The following is an 18556-nucleotide window of genomic DNA, read 5'->3' on the forward strand; positions in this document are numbered from 1 at the left end:
CAGGCCGCGGAGGCGGATCGGAGGTCCTGGGCCTACAGTTCACCTCCGATGTGTTTTTTTCCGCTCCTTCACCCACCCCACTCCCCTGATTTACAAACTGAGTATGCCTTCCCTTTCCCACGTGCAGCACCCCCTGGAGGGGTGGCTCCTGGTCCGGGATGGCTCAGCCCTCCGCAGGTTGGCGGGAGCTGGCGGAGGCGGGCAGGCGCAGGTCCGAAGAAGCCGAGAGCCAGCCGCCGCGCGCCGCGCTCAAACTCGCGCCGCTAGAAGCTCACGAGCTGCGCCCCACCCTCCAGTCGCCAAAGGCGCCTAACCAATGAGCGAGCTGGAGAGGCGGGGTCTGATAGATAAGTGCTGGGAGGAGGGGCGGGGAAGGGAAGTCGAGGGGCGGGCTGAATTTGATTGACAGCTGGCTTGAGCCAATCTTCCTTACGCCTTCTCTTCGCTCTCTTCCCTGCTCGGCTCAATTCTCGGTCCCACCTCCTGCCTCCTTCACCCCCCATCTCTCTCTTTTTCGATCCGCCCCATCTCCCTTCCCCCACTCTGCGGGCAAATCGCTGCTGGAAAGAGGCGGGGGCCGAAGCGGCAGGCTCATACGGAGACTTGAGGTGGGATTGACGGACGTTAGGACCAATCAGAGGTAGGCTGATGGCGCGGCAGTGGCTGGAACTGGCCAATAGGCGGGCGGGCTGGGGGCGGAGGCCCAGGTTCCAAACGCTCCGCGGCGCCATGGGCTGAAAACTCAACCGAGATGGAATCTCCCAGTCTGAACCGGTTTCAACCGGTTCCGAGTTTGAGGCACTAGGAGGAGGGGGAGAAGCGGCTGCGGCGGCCGCGGCAGGAGCAGCGGGAGCTACAGCATCAGCAAGAGCAACAGTAGCTACAACCCCGGCGGCGGTGCCTGTTCCAGTCTTTGCTGCTGCAGTCTGTGCAACCACCCAAGCGGGGGAGGGGGGAGCCACCAGTCGCTGAGGAGCAAGAGAAGGGGGGAAAGTTTAGGCGAGCCTGGGTGGGGGGGCCCGGCGCCGGAGCCGCGTGAGAGAGGGAGCTGTGTTTTGGTAGGGGGGAGTCGGACTGCAACTGGTAGCAGAGCGTCCCCTCGACGTGTGGACTCTACACCCCTACTCCTGCCGCTCCTGCTGCCGCCTGTGGCTTAGGGTCCTCCTGGGGCTGAATCTCTGGGACTTGACCCCGTTCCCCTCCCCCTTCCCTCACTCCCCAACCAGGCGGGAGCATTTACTCCTCAGATTATTCCCTTTCATTTTTGGGGAGGGGCGGTGGGTGTGTGTGTTGGGGGGAGGTGTCCTTGGAATAGTAAATATTGAGCTTTTATTTTATTTTTTTTTTTGCCCTTCTCCGTTTTTTAATTTCCTTTTTTAAGGTGGGAAAACTGAAACCCACCTTGATTTCCTCCCCTCTTCCCCTCCCACCTTCCCTCGCCCTAATCCCCGACGAGGAAGGAAGCAGCAGTTCGTTCAATTTCTGGGTAAGTCGGCTGTGTGTGTTCGGGGCGAGGGTCGGGCGGCGGCGCGGCCGGGCGGGAGAGGCCGGCGTGGGGCGCGGCAGCCCGGGAGGTGGCGGCGGGCGGGCCGGGCTCACGGCCGAGCCTGCGATTGAATGGAGCCGCTTCTGCTGCCGGGGACGGAGGCGGCCGCGGGAGGGGAGCGCTTGCTGGGTCATTCGCGTGTGCGCCGGGTGGTGGAGGAAGCCGAGGAGCGTGGTAGTGAATTGGGGCCCCGCGCGGGAGCGGAAGGGCTTCCCCATCCCGTGGGGCCGGGGAGAAGTTGAGGTGCTTTCGGGAACATCTCAAAATTATTAGGAGTGGAAGTTTCCAGAAATATTTAGTGCAGCAGCATTGAGACGTCCGCCTGCATCACGTGGCCCCCTCGTTGGAGAGCTTGGGATGGGGGAGGGAGGGGCTGCCGATTCCCTGCTCCTCCTGCAAGGAAAATCGGGTTGCCTTTTAAAAAAAAAAAAGCAGGATGAGAAATAGGAAACATAAGTTGATTTTTTTATAGGGCTTTGCAGATGGGGCGCATGTTGTTGTTTCTTTTCGGGGATTTGAGTGTGTTAAGTTGCTCCAGTCATTTAATGCTGGCTACATACAGGAGATGTTGATCCTCCTCCTGTTGTCTTTGGAGTTTGGGGTGGAGGGAAGGAAGTGGTGTAGTAGAGGAAGCATTAAGCACTTGCCCAGCCCCGGCCGCCCGCGACCACGCAGAGGCCACGCTGCATTGAGACTGGGTGGTGAACTTAAGGCTTCTGGTCTAAAAGCCTCCTCCGAGTATGGGCGGGGAGAAGGCGTGCTCCTATGTGCTATAGTTAGAAGTGCTGCAAATCGGTTCTGGTGGGAAGCGAAGGAAGGCGGGCCTTAGTGAGGTGTGTTTCTACTGAATGAATCGGGCGTTTGCCCACACAACTAAGTAGCAGTCTTTTGCCTTCAATCGACCTCTTATTTCATCTAGTATGAAGTAAAACTTTAAAGCAACGGTTATGATTTTCTTTTTTTTGGTTGCTGGATAGGCACCGGTAGTGTGTAGGTGTTTGTCCGTTTAGTTTGAGGTGGCAGTGAAGATGTTTTAGAAATCACTTGTAGAGTCAGCACACTAGTAGGTAGGTGATCCCTAGTAGCATAAGAGCATTCCCGAGTGGATTTTAGCATTGAGGCGGCCCAGTGAGAAACCAAACCGTTTGTAGTTAAACCTCTCTTGCTATGACTGTTTGCTGTTTGCCTGATTGGGTATCTTGAGCGTGCGGGACACTGCTGATAGTGGAAACAATGTTTTGGGAGCTGTTTGATCTGGGGGACTAAATGTGCTTGGCATTGACCACAAAGCCGCCATTTTTGTACTACGTACGGTTCAGAAATAGGTAGGTCGTTTCCAAGATAACTGCTCGTTCTGAGGGTTGTACGCTGCTGCTTCTGTATTCTAAATCTGATTTTTCACACGAATCTGGCTCAGAGAACTCAAGGATTGCGTGCTTGAAAGTGAAACTTTTTGCAGTTTATTAATCCTGTTCTCTTTGAGCTATAAATTACGCCTGGAGAAAGGTTCACTTAATTTTTAACCAAAAATATCCAAAACTCGAGATACCGTACATAGATCTTGGTACTTAATCGGGCATTGCTTTTTAAGCTTTGATTTTTAAGATTGACTAAAGTTTTATGACATTTGAAGGTAGAGGAAAGCTTAAATCTTTATTTGTGGAATGTATTTTTTATTTGATATATTAGTATTTAGGTATAAGATTTTTGTTTTGTGTGACGTTTTATTTTTAAAAGTATCTGATACCCGTTAAGATTCTTTGGACTCGTCTTTGTCAGCAGTTGGCTAAAAGGCTTGAGAGAAGTACAAAAATCCTTGTATTCAAATTTTTAAAAATCTTGAAATACTTTTGTTATACCTGATTTGGGTAATTCATTTTTTTTTGACTTCTAATCATTTTGTTTTCTGAGACAGGGTCTATCTAAGTACACTCGTTCAGCTGCACTTGATTTCAGCAGTTTTCCTGCCAATAACTTCTTGAGTGCTAGAACTAGAGGTGCCCATGCCCCCCTGGATTTTTTAAAACTATTGAATAGCTGAGAAAAAAAAATGACATTTTTCCTATTAAGCTGCTTTGTCCAAAACATGTAATCAAATTAACCATTCATTTCCTGATCCTGTGAGGTTCTTAAATTTTTTTTTTAAGGGGCAGAAGTGGAGATGACTGACTTTGATCTAATAATACTCTTGTAGGGGTTCATGGGTGGCTTTTAGGGTGTTTTGCATCTCTTTAACTGTACAATTGTAAGTTTTAAAAGCTAGGCTACAGTTTGTTGTGTTCCTCTGATTCTCTTGACCCAAGAGAGGTCCAGAGAACTACTGATTGAACCAGTCAGAATTGATTGTAATTGGCTTTGCAGAAATAACAAACAAAAACATTTTGGTGATTTGGACAACTAAAAGTATGTTTGTGTACAAGCATCTATCTTAGGGTTGGAATCTTTTAGGAAGATACATTTCATATGAACCAGTAAGTCTTAACCAGTATATTTGAGGTGAAGCAGCTTTCTACCTTACTAGCAAATACTTGAAATTTTTAAAAAAATCTTGTTAGGGAGCAGAGAGAGGTTGCATGCACATGTAATCTCTACACGTAGGAAGCTGAAAGGAGAATCTCAAATTCAAGATCAAACTGGAATACAGAACAGACCTTTATCTCATAAGCAAACAGAAAATCAAGGGATATTTTTGTTTGTAGAATGTGATTTTAATCATCAAATTCACTGGGAGTTGAAAGAAACTATTTGATAGTTTGGCTGTAGGACCTAAGTTCTGTAGAAGTTAAAAATACTAAGAGTTGCATGGATGTTATTTACATAACTATGGATGGAGTAGCTAAGTAACTCAGTTTTTGTTATTACCAGTTGTTTGTAATAATTAGGTGAAAGTTTCAAAGTCCTCTAATTTAAAAATATGTAAGAAAATGGTTGAAGGTAAAATAAGTTGGGTAGAAAGTGTTTGGGTGCTAATATCAAAACTTAACAGGCAGCTTCATTCTTTTTTTCCTTGCCTTTCAGTAATCTATGCCAGCAATTATGACAATGTTAGCAGACCATGCAGCTCGTCAGCTGCTTGATTTCAGCCAGAAATTGGATATCAACCTTTTAGACAATGTGGTGAATTGCTTATACCATGGAGAAGGAGCCCAGGTAAAGTAGCTGACTAAAATTGTAAAACATTATTGGAATGGAACATAGTTCTTGGGTAAACTACCACCTTTTAAAAAGCTGTCCCAGCCTGGGATATAGCTCAGCAGTAGGTACCATTGCTTGCCTGGCAAGCACAAGATTCTGAGTTTGATTCCTGGTACAAAAAATTAAAAAGCTATCCCATAGTTTATAGATTTATTGTAGTGAGAATTGGTCTTGAAAAAGAAATTGCATTATGTTTGATATGGTTAAGAGTGGGATCCTTTGGGATGTAGTGCTTGCTTATTACAGAAAGAACCCAGTGTATTAAATGTTTTGTTAGATAGTAGAGGTTATGTGTGCATTATATAATTGTTTGGAGTTAATGCAATTCTGTTTTTAAACATTTGAATTGCAGAAGTGCTTCATGGATGTGTTTAAAATTCCAGTAATACCCAGTATTTTTTTTTTTTTTTTTTTTTTTTTTTTTTTGCGGAACCAAGGATAGAACTCAGGCCCTTGCGCTTGCCAGGGAAGCGCTTATTCCACTGAGCCATCTCCCTGGCTCCAATACCCAGTATTTTTAACATTACTTGAATCTTGCACAATTACAGAAGTGATGGTATTAATATAGGGAAGTACTGTAAGTGTAAGATATTTGATCATTTTATGTTTTTTTTTTTTTTTTTTAACTCAATGGAAAATGAGCAAGACAGGAATTTGAGTAAAATTTAAATTGTGTATGGTACAAGAAACTAAACTTACTTGATTCTTAACCTGTGGAACTACATCGTTTTATGAGCACTTCTACACTGTAAAATGTAAAATCTACTCTTAGGCAAAAAAAGTATTTTAACATGACATGTCAAGTAGGAAGTTACATATATTGCCCAGACATTGATATTTTAGTGATGATACCTTTTATATGTAGTTCAAAAAGAATGTTTACTTTTGCTCCAACAGTAATGATTTTATTGTAATAAAGAGAAACTATAAGGAGCAGGGGTCATGGGTGTTCTAAGAGTGGAAAAATTATTTTGGCCAGGCATGGTGGTACATGCATGAAATATGGCTACTCTGGAGGTTAAAGCTGTAGGATCACAAGTTCAAGGCCAGCTGGGCAACTTATTGAGACCTAAAAGGGGCTGGGTATGTAGTTCAGTGGTACAGTGCCCCTTAATTAACTCCCTGGAGAGTAAAAACAAAAACAAAAAGGTGTAGTAATTTGCTAAGTGTGTCAGTCTGGTTTATACTGCTAGGAACTTTTGATCAGTGTGTTCTGATTTCCAGAATGTTTCTAAAAAATACTTATTTGGCATGTATTACATAAATCGCATGCTTTCCTCCTTTTCCGTACATTCAGCGTGGAGCTTTAAGTTTTTTTTTCTGCTGGTGTAAATGCATGGAAAGCACCAGCTATTGAAAAAATAAAGACAAGACTGAAAAATGTGAAGTGAGATGGGGGTCAGTTTTAAATATGTTAATGGAAGCACAGGTCTGTAGCAATTAGGAAAATTTTCATTTAATTTTTTTTATATTTCAGCTGCTAATAACTGTTGAATCTTCCCTTCTTAATCTAACTGAAAACATTAAAAAATATGAGTGAGTCAGTGCAGACCAGTGTTGTTCTAAACGTGTAGCTGAGAATTAGTGGTACTTTTTATCGAGAATATGTTAAAGTTCAAGTTAGTGGCACACTTATCCTTAAACTTAAGGGAGGAGATTGAAATTTGTCCAGAAGTTTGAATCCTACCTGGGTAATTAGAGTGAAGGATCTTTAGCAAGACCCCATCTTGGGTCCAGGGAGATATCTCAATTCTGGGGGTATACAATACAATGTAAAGGCCCTCAGTTCAGTGTCCAGTACCACGAAAAATACATATATGTTACAGTAGTACTGCTTTTAGTAACGTTTTAAAAAACTGAGATTTAATAGCTTAAAGTTGACTTAATAAAAAGAAGATAACATGCTTCCAGATTTCAGTTTTTTTGTTTACCATAGCAATAAGCTTTCCCCAAAATGAAGGGATTTTATGTCTAATTCTGTCATATGACAAATATCAGTTGCATAAATAATCAGTAAACTGTTACATAAGAAATGAGGAAAGTGAGGTTTAGAGGTTGTTTTGAGACAGGATCTCACTGTTGTCTAGCAGCCATGGTTTAGAGTTTAAGACCAGTTAAGAAATTCTTTTATGGCTAGGTGTGTTGGCATATGCTTGTGATCCCAGCACTGGGAGGGAGGCTGAGACAAGAGGATTGCCAAGAGTTCAAGGCCAGCCTGGGCTACACTCAAAAAAAAAAAATTTTAGCTGCTAGGAGTTCTGTTTTTAAAGTTGTAGTTCACCTCTGTGAGGCCTTATTTCAAAGAAGGGGTAGAGAGCTTTAGTGGAAAATAAGTTTTTAGTGTTGAATGTCTTAATTTGTTTCCTGAAATTTTCTGGTCGTTATTCTAGAGTGACATGTTAAAAAATGTCACTTACCTTGTTATTGAAACTAAACAGTCAACTATAGGAAGCCTAGTGTTTGTATGTGGGCTGGGGAAGGAAGCCTAAATTTGGGGGTGGGAGCCTTTTTGAGACAGGGTCTCTATATGTGGTTCAGGCTGGCCTTGAGCTCACTTTGTAGCCCAGGCTGCTTTTTTTTTTTTTTCTTCCAGAACCGGGGATTGAACACTGGTCCTTGCGCTTGCCAGGAAAGCGTTTATTCTACTGAGCCATCTCCCCAACCCCCCCCCCCTTTAATGTATTTTGAGTATAGGGTCTACAGGATCTGCAGGGTCTTACTACTTAGATAGGACTCCTAGTGATTCTCCTGTTTGCAGCCTCCCAAGTGCTGGGATTATAGGTGCAGGCCATCACACCCAGTCTCAATCACCGTCTCTGTGTGCTCTGGAGGTGGATCAAACCTTGGTCCCTGTGCTTTAGTCTGTTCAGCTATCTGGTCTGCTGAGCTATCTGGCCGGCTCTCAGGCTGCTCTTTGGAGTGCTGGGATTACAGGCTGTGTACCACCATGCCCTGTTTCTAAAAGCCTAATTTTATGTTGTCTTTTTTTTTGGCGGTACGGGGTATTAAACTCGGGACGCTACACTTGCCAGGCAAGCACTTATTCTACTGAGCTATCTCCGTGGCCCAAAAGCCTAATTATAAAGGATGAAGGAACTCATCTTTTTAAATCTGTAGTCAACCTTCATGTAGATGTGTAATATAGTAGGATATTTAGCACTGTAACATTAGGACTCCTTTATGTTACAAGCTTTTTCTTATTGTTATCCAGCTGTACTACCAAAAAGGTTAAAAAAAAGATGGGGAAGAGTTGGATGTTTGCCCTAATACTGTGTTAGTATCCTGAACTGTATTGCTTAGCAACTAAAATGCTTAAACCCTTCAGTTAGCAACACAGGGAGATGTGAGATTTTTTTCCCTCATTTTAGTTTCCCTTTGTATCTGTTGTTTAAACCCCTCCTGCAGCTTTTGGATACTAAAATATTATTATAAAGATGATGGTAGTAGGCAAATAAAATACTAGAAGTAACAAAGTTAAGCTAACAGGGAAAAACATACTATATGCAGAGATTGAAACAATAGTTCAGGAAGTTTTTTTATGTGCAAGTTTACATCTCTTAAGTATGGATAACTGGATAATTTTCGTATTAAACTTCTGAAGTATGGGCCGTGGGGATAGCTCAGTGGTCTAAGCGCCTGCCTGGCAAGCATAAGCTCTGGGTTTGATCCTTGGCACTGCATGCTATACAAGCTGCATAAGAGAGACATTGCCAAATACACAAATTTAAATAAAAATAAAATTCTGAAGTATGTTTTCGCTTTGGGTAACTTTAATATCACAGTTGTTTAGCCCTTTTATAGGGTGGAAGGGTTTCCTAAAGTTGAAACCCAGGGGTGCTTACCACTGAGCTATATCCCAGCTCTTTATTTTGGCAGTGTCAGCAATCAAACTCAGGACCTTGTGCTTGCCAGGCAGGTGCTTCTGCCACTGAGCTATATCCCTGGCCCCCAGCTCTTTATTTTATGAGACAGGGTGTCTCTAGTTCTTTATTGTATGAGACAGGGTCTGATCTAGTTCCCCAGATGGGACCCCACGAACTTGATTGAGCCTTCCTCCATGCTGGAGTTGCAGGTGTGCACCACTTTGCCTAGCTCTTTTCTCTCTCTCTCTTTTTTTTTTTTTTATGACACAATGATAACTTAAGACCCTTAATGAAATAAAATCTTAGCCAGGCATAGTGGCATACCTGTAATCCCAGCACTTGGGAGGCTGAGGCAGGAGGAGTTCAAGACCAACCTGGGCTACAAAGTGAGCTCAGGGCCAGCCTGAACTGCATAGGGAGAACCTGTCTCAAAAAGACCAAAAAAAAAAAAGAAATCAAAATTTAAAATATGTACAATTGAATTGTAAGGGGGGCTATACTTCAGTGGTGAACCTCTGACCTCACTTCCTTCCACTGGAATGCAAGCAATTGATTTCCTTCAATTTGCAAGGGGTTTGGTTTGGTTCAGTTCCAACAGGGTCTTTTTGTTTTTAAGATAGGTTATTTTTTATTTTTGGTTGGCTCAGGTGAAGCATGTGGAGCTGGGAATCGAACCTGGGGGTCAAACCGTGGTCCCCTGCACCTGACTGAGTTAGCTCAAGCAGGTGCTCCAAACAACTGAGCTAACCCGCAAGCCCCCAAGATAAGTTCTCACTATGCATTGCAGGCTGCCTAGCCTCAAACATGAGACAGTCCTCCTGCCTCATTGCTAATGTTGTAGGGGTAAGCCACTATGCCCAGCTCTCTGAAAGTTTGTGTTTGGTTTTGGTCTTTGTATTTTTTTATTTTATTTATTTATTTTTATTTATTTTTCTTTGTATTTTTTGAGACCAAGTTCATGCTATGCAGCTCAGGCCTTGAGCTTACCCTGTATCCCAGGCTGATGTCCTACTCTACAATCCTTCTGCCTCAGCCTCCCCAGAGCTGCAATTATAGTCATGTGCCATTATGCTCTGCTCTCTAAAAGTTTTTGAACAAGCACTGGTTGAATAATAGGATAATCATGAAAGTGGGCATATTTGCTGTTTGAGGATTAGATCATTGTAAGCATCAAAGCTGAAATAAGCGTGTTTTTTTGAAAATAGAATAAAAGCCCAGCTAATGATTATATAAGGAATCTGTATTGGAGATGAAGAGAACGCTTCCTGTAACTTTTTTGATGCTCTCCTGTTTATACCCCACAGAATTAAACCCTTGATCATGAGAAGGGCAATTGATAATTGTGGACTCAATAGAGATGGAACCTAAGGCTTTGTACTTAAATCAAATTCTATTTTATAATATTGATTGATTGATTGGGCATGTGCTTGCCCAGCAGGCACTGTGCCACTGAGCTATATCACCAGTCCCCATAAGTTTTTTTTTTTTTTTTTTTGTCTTAAGATGGGGTCTTCTTATACTGTTCAGCTTGCTATACCGCTGTGAGCTCAAAGTCATACCATAGGCTAGTCTTGAACCCACAATAATCATCCTGCCTCAGCCTCTGAGCTTGGAATTACAGATACCATGTGCTACCATGCCCTAAAAGACATTTAAAACCATCAAACTTTACATTTTGTTAGCAAGTTTTGATAGAAATAAGGAGCCAGTTGAACTATAAAAAGCTCTTTAAAGGTGAAAGGGTTGAGTAGTTTCTTGTTTAAAGAGAAAATTGTGTCTGGTGCCACACACTTGAATCCTAGCACTCAGATTGAGTTAGGGACATCTGTGTAAGTTCAAAGTTAGCCTGAACACAGTGAGAAACCCTATCTCCAAAAAAAAAAATGTTGGAAGAATTAAAAAGCTTTAGGTAAAATGTGTTTATATGAAAAGCTTATAATTAAAGGTAAAAAACTGGAGATATGATAGCATGCCTTAATCTTAGAAACTACGTTAAATGGAAAACAAATTACAGGAAAATTCCTTATACTGTTAATTAACCCAGATAACTATATTGTTTATAAAATCCTCATGCATGCTGTGAATATACAAACCTGAGAAGCCACATCAGCTTCTTGAAAGTCAGTGGCTCTTAATAAGGGAAGGAAAATGAGTGTGGTAGATCATTTACATAATCCTAGCACTTGGGGAAGGTGAGGAAGGGTAGTTGTGAGTTCAAAGCCAGCCTGAACTTCATAGCAGGATCTTGCCTTAAAAACACCAAAACAAACTGGAAATAGCATTAGGAAAAGTAGAAAGATGATTTTTATTTGTTTATTTATTTGGTGTTTTTCAGACAAGGTTTCACTGTGCAGTTCACTCTGGCCTTTGAGCTCACTTTGTAGCCTCCTAGGGAATCCCAGTCTTAGTACTGGGATTACAGGCATGTGCCCCCATACTTGGCTGAAAGATGATTGTCATTATAGTTTTAGTAACTTTTCTTATTGCTGAGATAAAAATACATGGCATCCAAAGTTAAAGAAGGAAAAGTTCATTATGGATCACAGTTCATAGAAGTTTTAATTCATAGTTGTCTGGATCCAAGACAGGGAGGGTAGCATGGCAGAGGGGTATTGTAGAGAAGTAGTCCATGGCACAGCAGGGCAGGCAGAAACAGCCAACAGTGAAGTAGCAACCATCGTTCAGCTAGCATCAACCCTCTTTTTGTCTATTACATTTTATTCAGACTACCTGACCTTATAGCAGGTAGCATGCACATCCCCTTAGGGTCTTTCTATTGTGCAGTCCCAGAACTATGTCAGAACAACCATTGCACTAATTTAGTATTCACACACTCAATCCTAGCATTGCGCACTGTAAATCCACTCACCTCTAAAAAGCCTTATCTATGGCCCCATGAAGCTTTGGGGAAACATCTAGATAGAACCCATAACTATTCTTTGTTGTAGTGTTGGGGATCAAACCCAGGGATTTGTGCATACAAAAGAAGAACTACCACTGTACCACATTCCAGTTTCTTTTCTTTTTTTGCAGTACTGGGGATTGAACTCAGGACCCTGCACTTGGCAGGCAAGCACTTATTCTACTGAGCTATCTCCTCCCCCCTCCCTTGTTTTTCTGTATTTAGTACAGGGTCTTACTACATAGAGTGGACTCAGTGATCGTCTTGTTTTCAGCCTCCCAAGGGCTCAGATTACAGGCTTGCATTACCATGCCCAGTCTCAGTCTCCATCTCAGTGCACCCCATGGGTGGGGCTGGCGCTGCACACCGGGGATTGAACCCCAGTCCCTGCACTCTGCCCAAGCAGGTGCTTTAGTCCGCTGAGCTATCAGGCCGGCCCTTCTACTTTTTAGTTGCCTGGTATTTCAGGGGAAAAAACAAAACAAAACAAAAAACTGGACAAGATAGGAGTGTACAGGTGTAACTCAGTGACTATATTGGAGCACATGAGTTCAATCTGTAGCACTAAAGGGGGAGAAAAATGCTGACAAAAGTCCAGCAAAATGCTTATGTGTGTGTTTATTGAGACAGGGTCTTACTTTGTAGTTTAGGCTGGCCTTGAATTCATTAGGTTACCCAAGCTGGTCTTGATCCACCGTGATCTTTGTGCCTCAGCCCCCCATTTGCTGGGATTACAGAGGTATACCACTATATCTGGCTTAAATTTTAGATGGTAGATATGTACATTTGATATTCCTTCCAGGGATCCATCTTAGAAATACAAGGCAAAAAAGGAAATTGTTTCCAAAATAGGAGAGACCTCTTTTTTTTTTTTTTTTTTTTTTTTGGCAGAACCAGGGATTGAACTCGGGCCCTTGCACTTGCCAGCAAGCACTTACTCTACTGAGCTATTTCATTGGCCCCAGTAGAGATCTTTTAAGAAGTTGTCATCCTAAGGATCTGAAGGGGTTTATTGGTGGTGGTGTTGTTTGTTTTGTTTTTGTGTGGGGAGTTGAACTCAACCTTGCACTTGCCAAGCAAGTGCTTATGCTGCTAAGTTATACAAGATTTTATATGTATCTACAGATATTTATGATTTGTAGTCTTATTCCTGATTTTTATTAGTCATTCTTTGAAATGTGATTCTAAAAAATTGGTTAGCAGTATCTTTAGTGTTAGCAGTCAGTATCTTTACTGTGAAGCATAATTATATAACTTAAGTAGATGAGAATTTTTTTTTTTTTTTTTAGTAGATGAGAATTTTAATGTATATTTTGGGCATTTGAAGTGGCTGAGAAGTCATCATGTCAGAGTTTGAACCTGCAGTGTTGCACATCCTAAGTTCCTGTATACTGCTGAGGATTATACTTATAGTCCCACAGTGGTTGGGGTTTTCAAATGTGGTGGTGGTGGTGGTGGTGGGGTTGTTGTATTTATATAAAATAAAATACTCATGAACAGTGATACTTAATTTGTGTAAGGGCTCATTTCCCAAATATTTCTAGAAGTTGGTATCACCACTGTCCTATTGAGATTTGAGTTGTGGTCAGTATTATGCTTTTGTATTTTAGTGATTTAGAACAAAATAAATTGAAATTCTTTTGGTATAATTTTTTTTTCCTTGTAGCAAAGAATGGCTCAAGAAGTACTGACACATTTAAAGGAGCATCCTGATGCATGGACAAGAGTTGACACAATTTTGGAATTTTCCCAGAATATGAACACGAAAGTAAGCAAGTGGCAGTTTTTAAATCCATTATTTCTTCTTTTCTTCCAGTCATAAACTTTGAGGAAGGTATCTCATTTTTAATATTAGCATTTGTTATCTCAAATCATTTTATATTGTTAACTTATTTCAAAATTTATAGTCTTAAATATAGAATTAATTCTTGCAAATAGTCCTAAGAATTATGAATGGAGTTTTGTAATTGGGACTAGTATGCAAGGTGGCTTTTTTTCTTTCTTTCTTTTCTTTTCTTTTCTTTTTAGAACTCGTATACAGGTCTAAGTAGCATGAATTCTGAATGTTACTCAAGAAATGAAACATAACATCATTAATTATTTTGGGCAAGTAATCAATATAATACAGGCGAGGCACTTCAACACCAAGTTGTGTGGACAGTTTACTGCTCCATGGTACCAGTGATTTTAATGGGACAGCACTGAGTTTATTTGCAACTTGAAAATGTTATAATTCAGGTCCTTTTTAAGTTTGAACAGAAGGGTTGATCAAAATGTGTTTTGACTGTTGCAGGCTTGATGATTCACGCTTCTGTAAACTGCTTTAAAGTAATAAAATACCATGGCATTCTGTTTAATACACAAAAAGTTTCCACTTGACATACATTGTGTTAAAACAGAAGATAGCCATGTTCACATTGTTTCTGAAATCAGACTCTTGTTAATTAACAGCTTTACAATATTAATTAGTTTTGACATCTTGTAAATTTTAGGGCAAAAATACAGTCCAGAACTTCCTCAAAGTGCTAACCTTAAGTAACATAACAGTGTTTGCCTGTTTGCTTGCCTGGTAAATTTTGCTTTTTATACTGACAGACATTACTAATGTTTAAGTTGATTTATCAACAGTATTTTTAAAAACTCAAATTTGTCTTGTGAAAAATGAGATGATTAGAGGAACAGAAAGAAAGCAACAGGTAAAGAATTCTTCAATTTACATAAATTACAAATGATTTGGTGCTAAATTTATGCACTATGACATTTGGCTTTTATGCAATCATATTTTTTTTCTTTAAAGATGTTAACACTACCTGATATTAATCATAATGTTCCATTATGTTGATTGCTTGTAATAGGAAGAAAAGGGGTGTCTTCCTGTGCAACTGACACAGCTAGGCTTTGACGGCAGGCCTCCACAAGGTCTACCCTTTTGATTCCCTTTAACTGAATTCTGTTCATCAATTGTTTTTGTTTTATGGGTGGGGGAGGGGAAAGGGGAATTCAATGCATACAATAAGTATTTCTAAGGGCTCAGTAGAAATTTCTACCATAGGGATCATTTCATGCATTGTTTTTTCATGTAGTCTTTGCTGTTATCTGTCCCTCATCTTCATAACTCAGCAGTGGATTTCTTAGAAATTCATGATATAAAATAGAAGTATAGTTTTTGTAGAATATATGGATTATATATGGATATTTCCAAAGTTATTTATCATTGGCTTTCAGATTTGGCTCTCACTTCAAATTTTTGAACCAAAAACCTTTTTCTTCAAAGGAATATAAGTTTTGTCTCAGTTTGGTATGTAATCTTTATGTCTAGAAGAGGTTTAGGGTTACATTATGGTGGATATATATTTTTTAAAACTTTAACATTCCTTTAATCTGAGCTGTTCTAAGCTCTCTTGGGCTCTACCTTAACCTCCTTGGCAGAAAAGTAAAATAGGCATTGTATGTTCAGCAAGCTTGATTTTACTTTTTAATACTTGGGAAAAGGACTGAAAATTGGTAAATAGGAATTTCAGATTAATACCAATCTGAGGGAGAATAAATGTAGAAAAGGGATGGGGAAATTATCTTGAAATTGAAAAGGGTAATTATTTGGACAAGATGAAATTGTCTTTCAGGATTTTTATTTTGGTAACTTTGATGAGTTTGTTTCTTTGCAGGTCTTTTAAATTGATTAATTAGCAAGAGGAAACATTCTGTGTAGTAAGCAGTGCATTATTTGACTTTCTAAATCTTTTGACAGTCTCCTGAGAATTTTTAGGAAACTATGTTTTTAAAGGTTAGTTAGTATTTCAGTCAGGAACTTTTTCTTTTTTGCATTTTTATGCTTTTCTGAGACTGAGGTCTAGCTATGTTCTTTAAAAAAATAGTACTGGCACTCCGGAGGCTGAGTCAGGAGAATCACTACAAGTTTGAGGCCAGCCTGGGCTTAATAAAAAGGATAGAAAGCTTCCCTATTTGCTGCTGATTATGAAATGTTTAAATGGCATCAAATTTGTAATTTCTAGGATTTTGCTTTGGCCTTGTTTTTATTTTGTAAGTGTTTGAGGAATGTTCTGCAAATGTAGGATTTGAGTTGAGATGGCAAAATTTTCCTAGAAAGTATGAACTGTTAAAATTTAAGAAAACAGCAAAACCATTCACTGAGCACAATGTAGTTTGGGACAGTCTATATTGTGCTTTGGATGAAATGAGCATTCACATGATCCCTTTGGTTGAAATACTAATGCTCCTATTTTATTGTGTAATGACTAACAATTTTAAAGATAAACTTTTGTTCTCAGCCAAAACTTGCAATCTGAAATTATATGTCAATATATGAATGAATTTATCTTTCAGGTATTATAGCTGAGTCTTCCCTAATTCTTGCGGTTGAGAAACATACCACAACATTTTTGTCTCTTTTTTTCCTTCTGTCTATCCACACTAATTGGTCATAGTAATACTTTTAGGTAGTAGCTTGTGGAGCAGTATAAACTGTTGCAGCTATTGTTGACTATTTAGAGTGAGTAATCAGGAGGGACAAAATGGCTTAAAAGTGGTATCTGTATTTTTTAAAAATCTTATGCATTTAGTTATAGAAGGAATACCTGAAAGGTAGATACAGATTGCAACATGCATTTGTGTATATTATTTTGACTGTGCACAAAAGTTTATTTTTAAATTAGTAGATATAGAAACTATAAGGGTGGGGTGAAAATTTAAAATGAACCCATGGGTTGTCTTGCTGCTCCTTAAATAACACACCAGTGATGCTTATAAACACTTTCTGTAGAAAGTATGTGACAATACTTAAGTATTTGGCCAAAAGCTTACAACTTTTAGAGGATGGTAGGAAGCTTGAAAGCATCCATGCTGCTAAATTCTTAGGGGCTTGGTCCTGAATTATGAGCAGTCACTTATGCTGTGAATTCATATCTGGCTGCTACTTTTTCTTCTATACAGATAAGCCCATTTGGCTGTTAAGGGGCTTTTTATTTGGTTTCTCCTCCTGGTGTGAGCATGTATAAACAGCAGGACGTTACATAGAGTAGTAAACAGTAAAATGAGGAAAATGCATGAAATCTGAGCATATGGGTGAATAGATCCTTGTTTTATATATGTAATTAAACTTTGTAGTACATTGTTTTTGAAACTTTATAGATGTAAATGTGTGAATGTGTGTCCATTTGTGAATCCTGAGAGTTTCCAGCCCTATAGCAATATATTCACATGATTCTGTTCTCCAATTTTCAGTATTATGGACTACAAATTTTGGAAAATGTGATAAAAACAAGGTGGAAGATTCTTCCAAGGAACCAGTGTGAAGGTAGGAAAATACTTTAAAGAATTAGAAATTCTGAATTTTATTATTCTTGGCAATTTTATCACAGTTGAATGTTGGAGAATATGAGTACCAGTTTATTTTATTCTAATGGCAGATCTGGAACATTTGTCCAGGTGTATGAAATTGGAATGTGTTTTTAAGTTTAGAAGACAGTGATAATAAGTATTAAAAGTTCTAACTGAGCTAAAGAAAAACCCTCTATTGAAATTCAACTTTCTTAGCTTTTGCATTTCTGAGACTCCCTTATGAGTCAGTAACTTCCAAAATAAGGAAAGAATTTTTTTAACTTCTCTCTGTAATGTATTTGGAAAAGTAGTGTTTTAAGAAACCCAATAGCACCTATGATCTCAGCACTCAGGAGGCTAAGAGGATGGTTATGAGTACAGAGTCTAGCCTGGACTATACAGTGAGCTTGATCTATACCTTGAGACCCTATCTCAAAAGGCAGGGAGGGAATAAGAGACAAAATTTAAGAAACTCAAAATTCTTTGCAGTTTCAGGTCAGGTGTCCCTGTTGTTTTGGGGACCCTACTTATCTAAAAGGCATAAATAGAAGCTTGGGCCTTATAATGTTACTTTTGGAGGCTTTTTTTTTTTTTTTTTTTTTTTTTTTAAAAATGTCCTTTCTCAGGCTGGTGAGATAGCTCAGTGGTCTAAAATGCCTGCTAAGGCAGGCATGCAGGGACCATGGTTTGATCCCTGGCACCAAATGCCACGCCAGTCCTGCCCTCAGGGTGGGCTGAGCTGGCTGCCCAAAAAACGACCTTTCTTTGGTTATTGATCTTTACAGTACTGTGTTTCACTTGCTTTTTCATGTTGTGTTACAGTGAAATTGTGACCTGCAATTCACCTAGCCAATCTGATTTAAATCTGTTATCTTTTGTAGCCCATTTATAAAGTTGACTGTACAGGAAGAAATAGTGCCCCCCCCAAAGAGGCTACTTCTGAAGTGGTTTTTTTTTTTTTTTTTTTTTTTTTTTAATAGTTTTAAACTATTTATGATTATGTTCTGTGACTGTGCAGCCCAAATAGATCCTTCATACTTGATAGCACTCTTAGGGGTAGTACGGTGTAGGCACTTGTTTTTGCTGCTTCTGGTGTGTATGTTTTTGTTTGTGGTATTGGTTGCATGAACCTAGGGCTTTCACATTGAGCTCTAATTTTTAGTCCTTTTTTTTTTTTTTTTTGCGGAACCGGGGTTTGAACTCAGGCCCTTGTGTTTGCCAGGCAAGCGCTTATTCTACTGAGCCATCTCCGGCCCCAAAATACAAAGTCAGGACGGGGGCGTGAACCGGCAACCTCACGCTCGAAAGCCCGGCGTGGAGACTGCCGCGCTAGGTCGCTGCCTAGTCCTTTTTTTATAGAGAGAGGGTGTCTCTTAAGTTTCCCAGTTTGGCTTGGATTTACCATCCTGTGTTATTTCCCAGGGCACTGGGATTGCAGGCATGGATCATTAGGCCCAGCTTGCTGCTTTGGTTTCTGTGTGTGTGTGTGTGTGTGTGTGTGTGTGTGTGTGTGTGTGTGTGTGTCAGGCTCAGCCCACCCTGGGGGTGGGGCTGGGGTTGGCGTGGCTTGTGGTGCTGGGTTCCTCTGCACTTGCCTAAGCTGGAGTTCTGGACTGCTGAGCTATCTCAGTGGTCCCTGCTTTGGTTTCATATATGGGATGTGAGCCCCCAGGTTTAACTGGCCACAGTAATACCAGGGCATACTGTTATATC

The 18556-nt window shown here is 40.4% G+C and overlaps 1 protein-coding gene across 5 annotated transcripts in view; it reads left to right on the forward strand.

Moving 5' to 3' along the window:
• The first annotated feature begins 622 nt into the window (after positions 1-622).
• The window catches only part of Xpo1 (exportin 1), a 60454-nt gene continuing 42520 nt past the window's right edge, over positions 623-18556 (forward strand). The window contains exons 1-5 of one of the 5 annotated variants that reach the window (XM_023720829.1): positions 624-640; positions 1382-1486; positions 4565-4696; positions 13173-13274; positions 16748-16820. In XM_023720829.1, coding sequence (XP_023576597.1) covers positions 4571-4696; positions 13173-13274; positions 16748-16820 — 301 coding nt within the window. In that variant the 5' untranslated portion in view covers positions 624-640; positions 1382-1486; positions 4565-4570. Of the gene's footprint in view, positions 641-698; positions 1487-2595; positions 2614-4564; positions 4697-13172; positions 13275-16747; positions 16821-18556 lie in introns of those variants that run through there. The other 4 variants (XM_023720830.1, XM_023720832.1, XM_004636173.2 and 1 more) reach the window with 4 other exon arrangements.

This window comes from Octodon degus, unplaced genomic scaffold, assembly GCF_000260255.1.
Source record: "Octodon degus isolate 3935 unplaced genomic scaffold, OctDeg1.0 scaffold00078, whole genome shotgun sequence".
In the NCBI taxonomy this organism is placed as follows: domain Eukaryota; kingdom Metazoa; phylum Chordata; class Mammalia; order Rodentia; family Octodontidae; genus Octodon; species Octodon degus.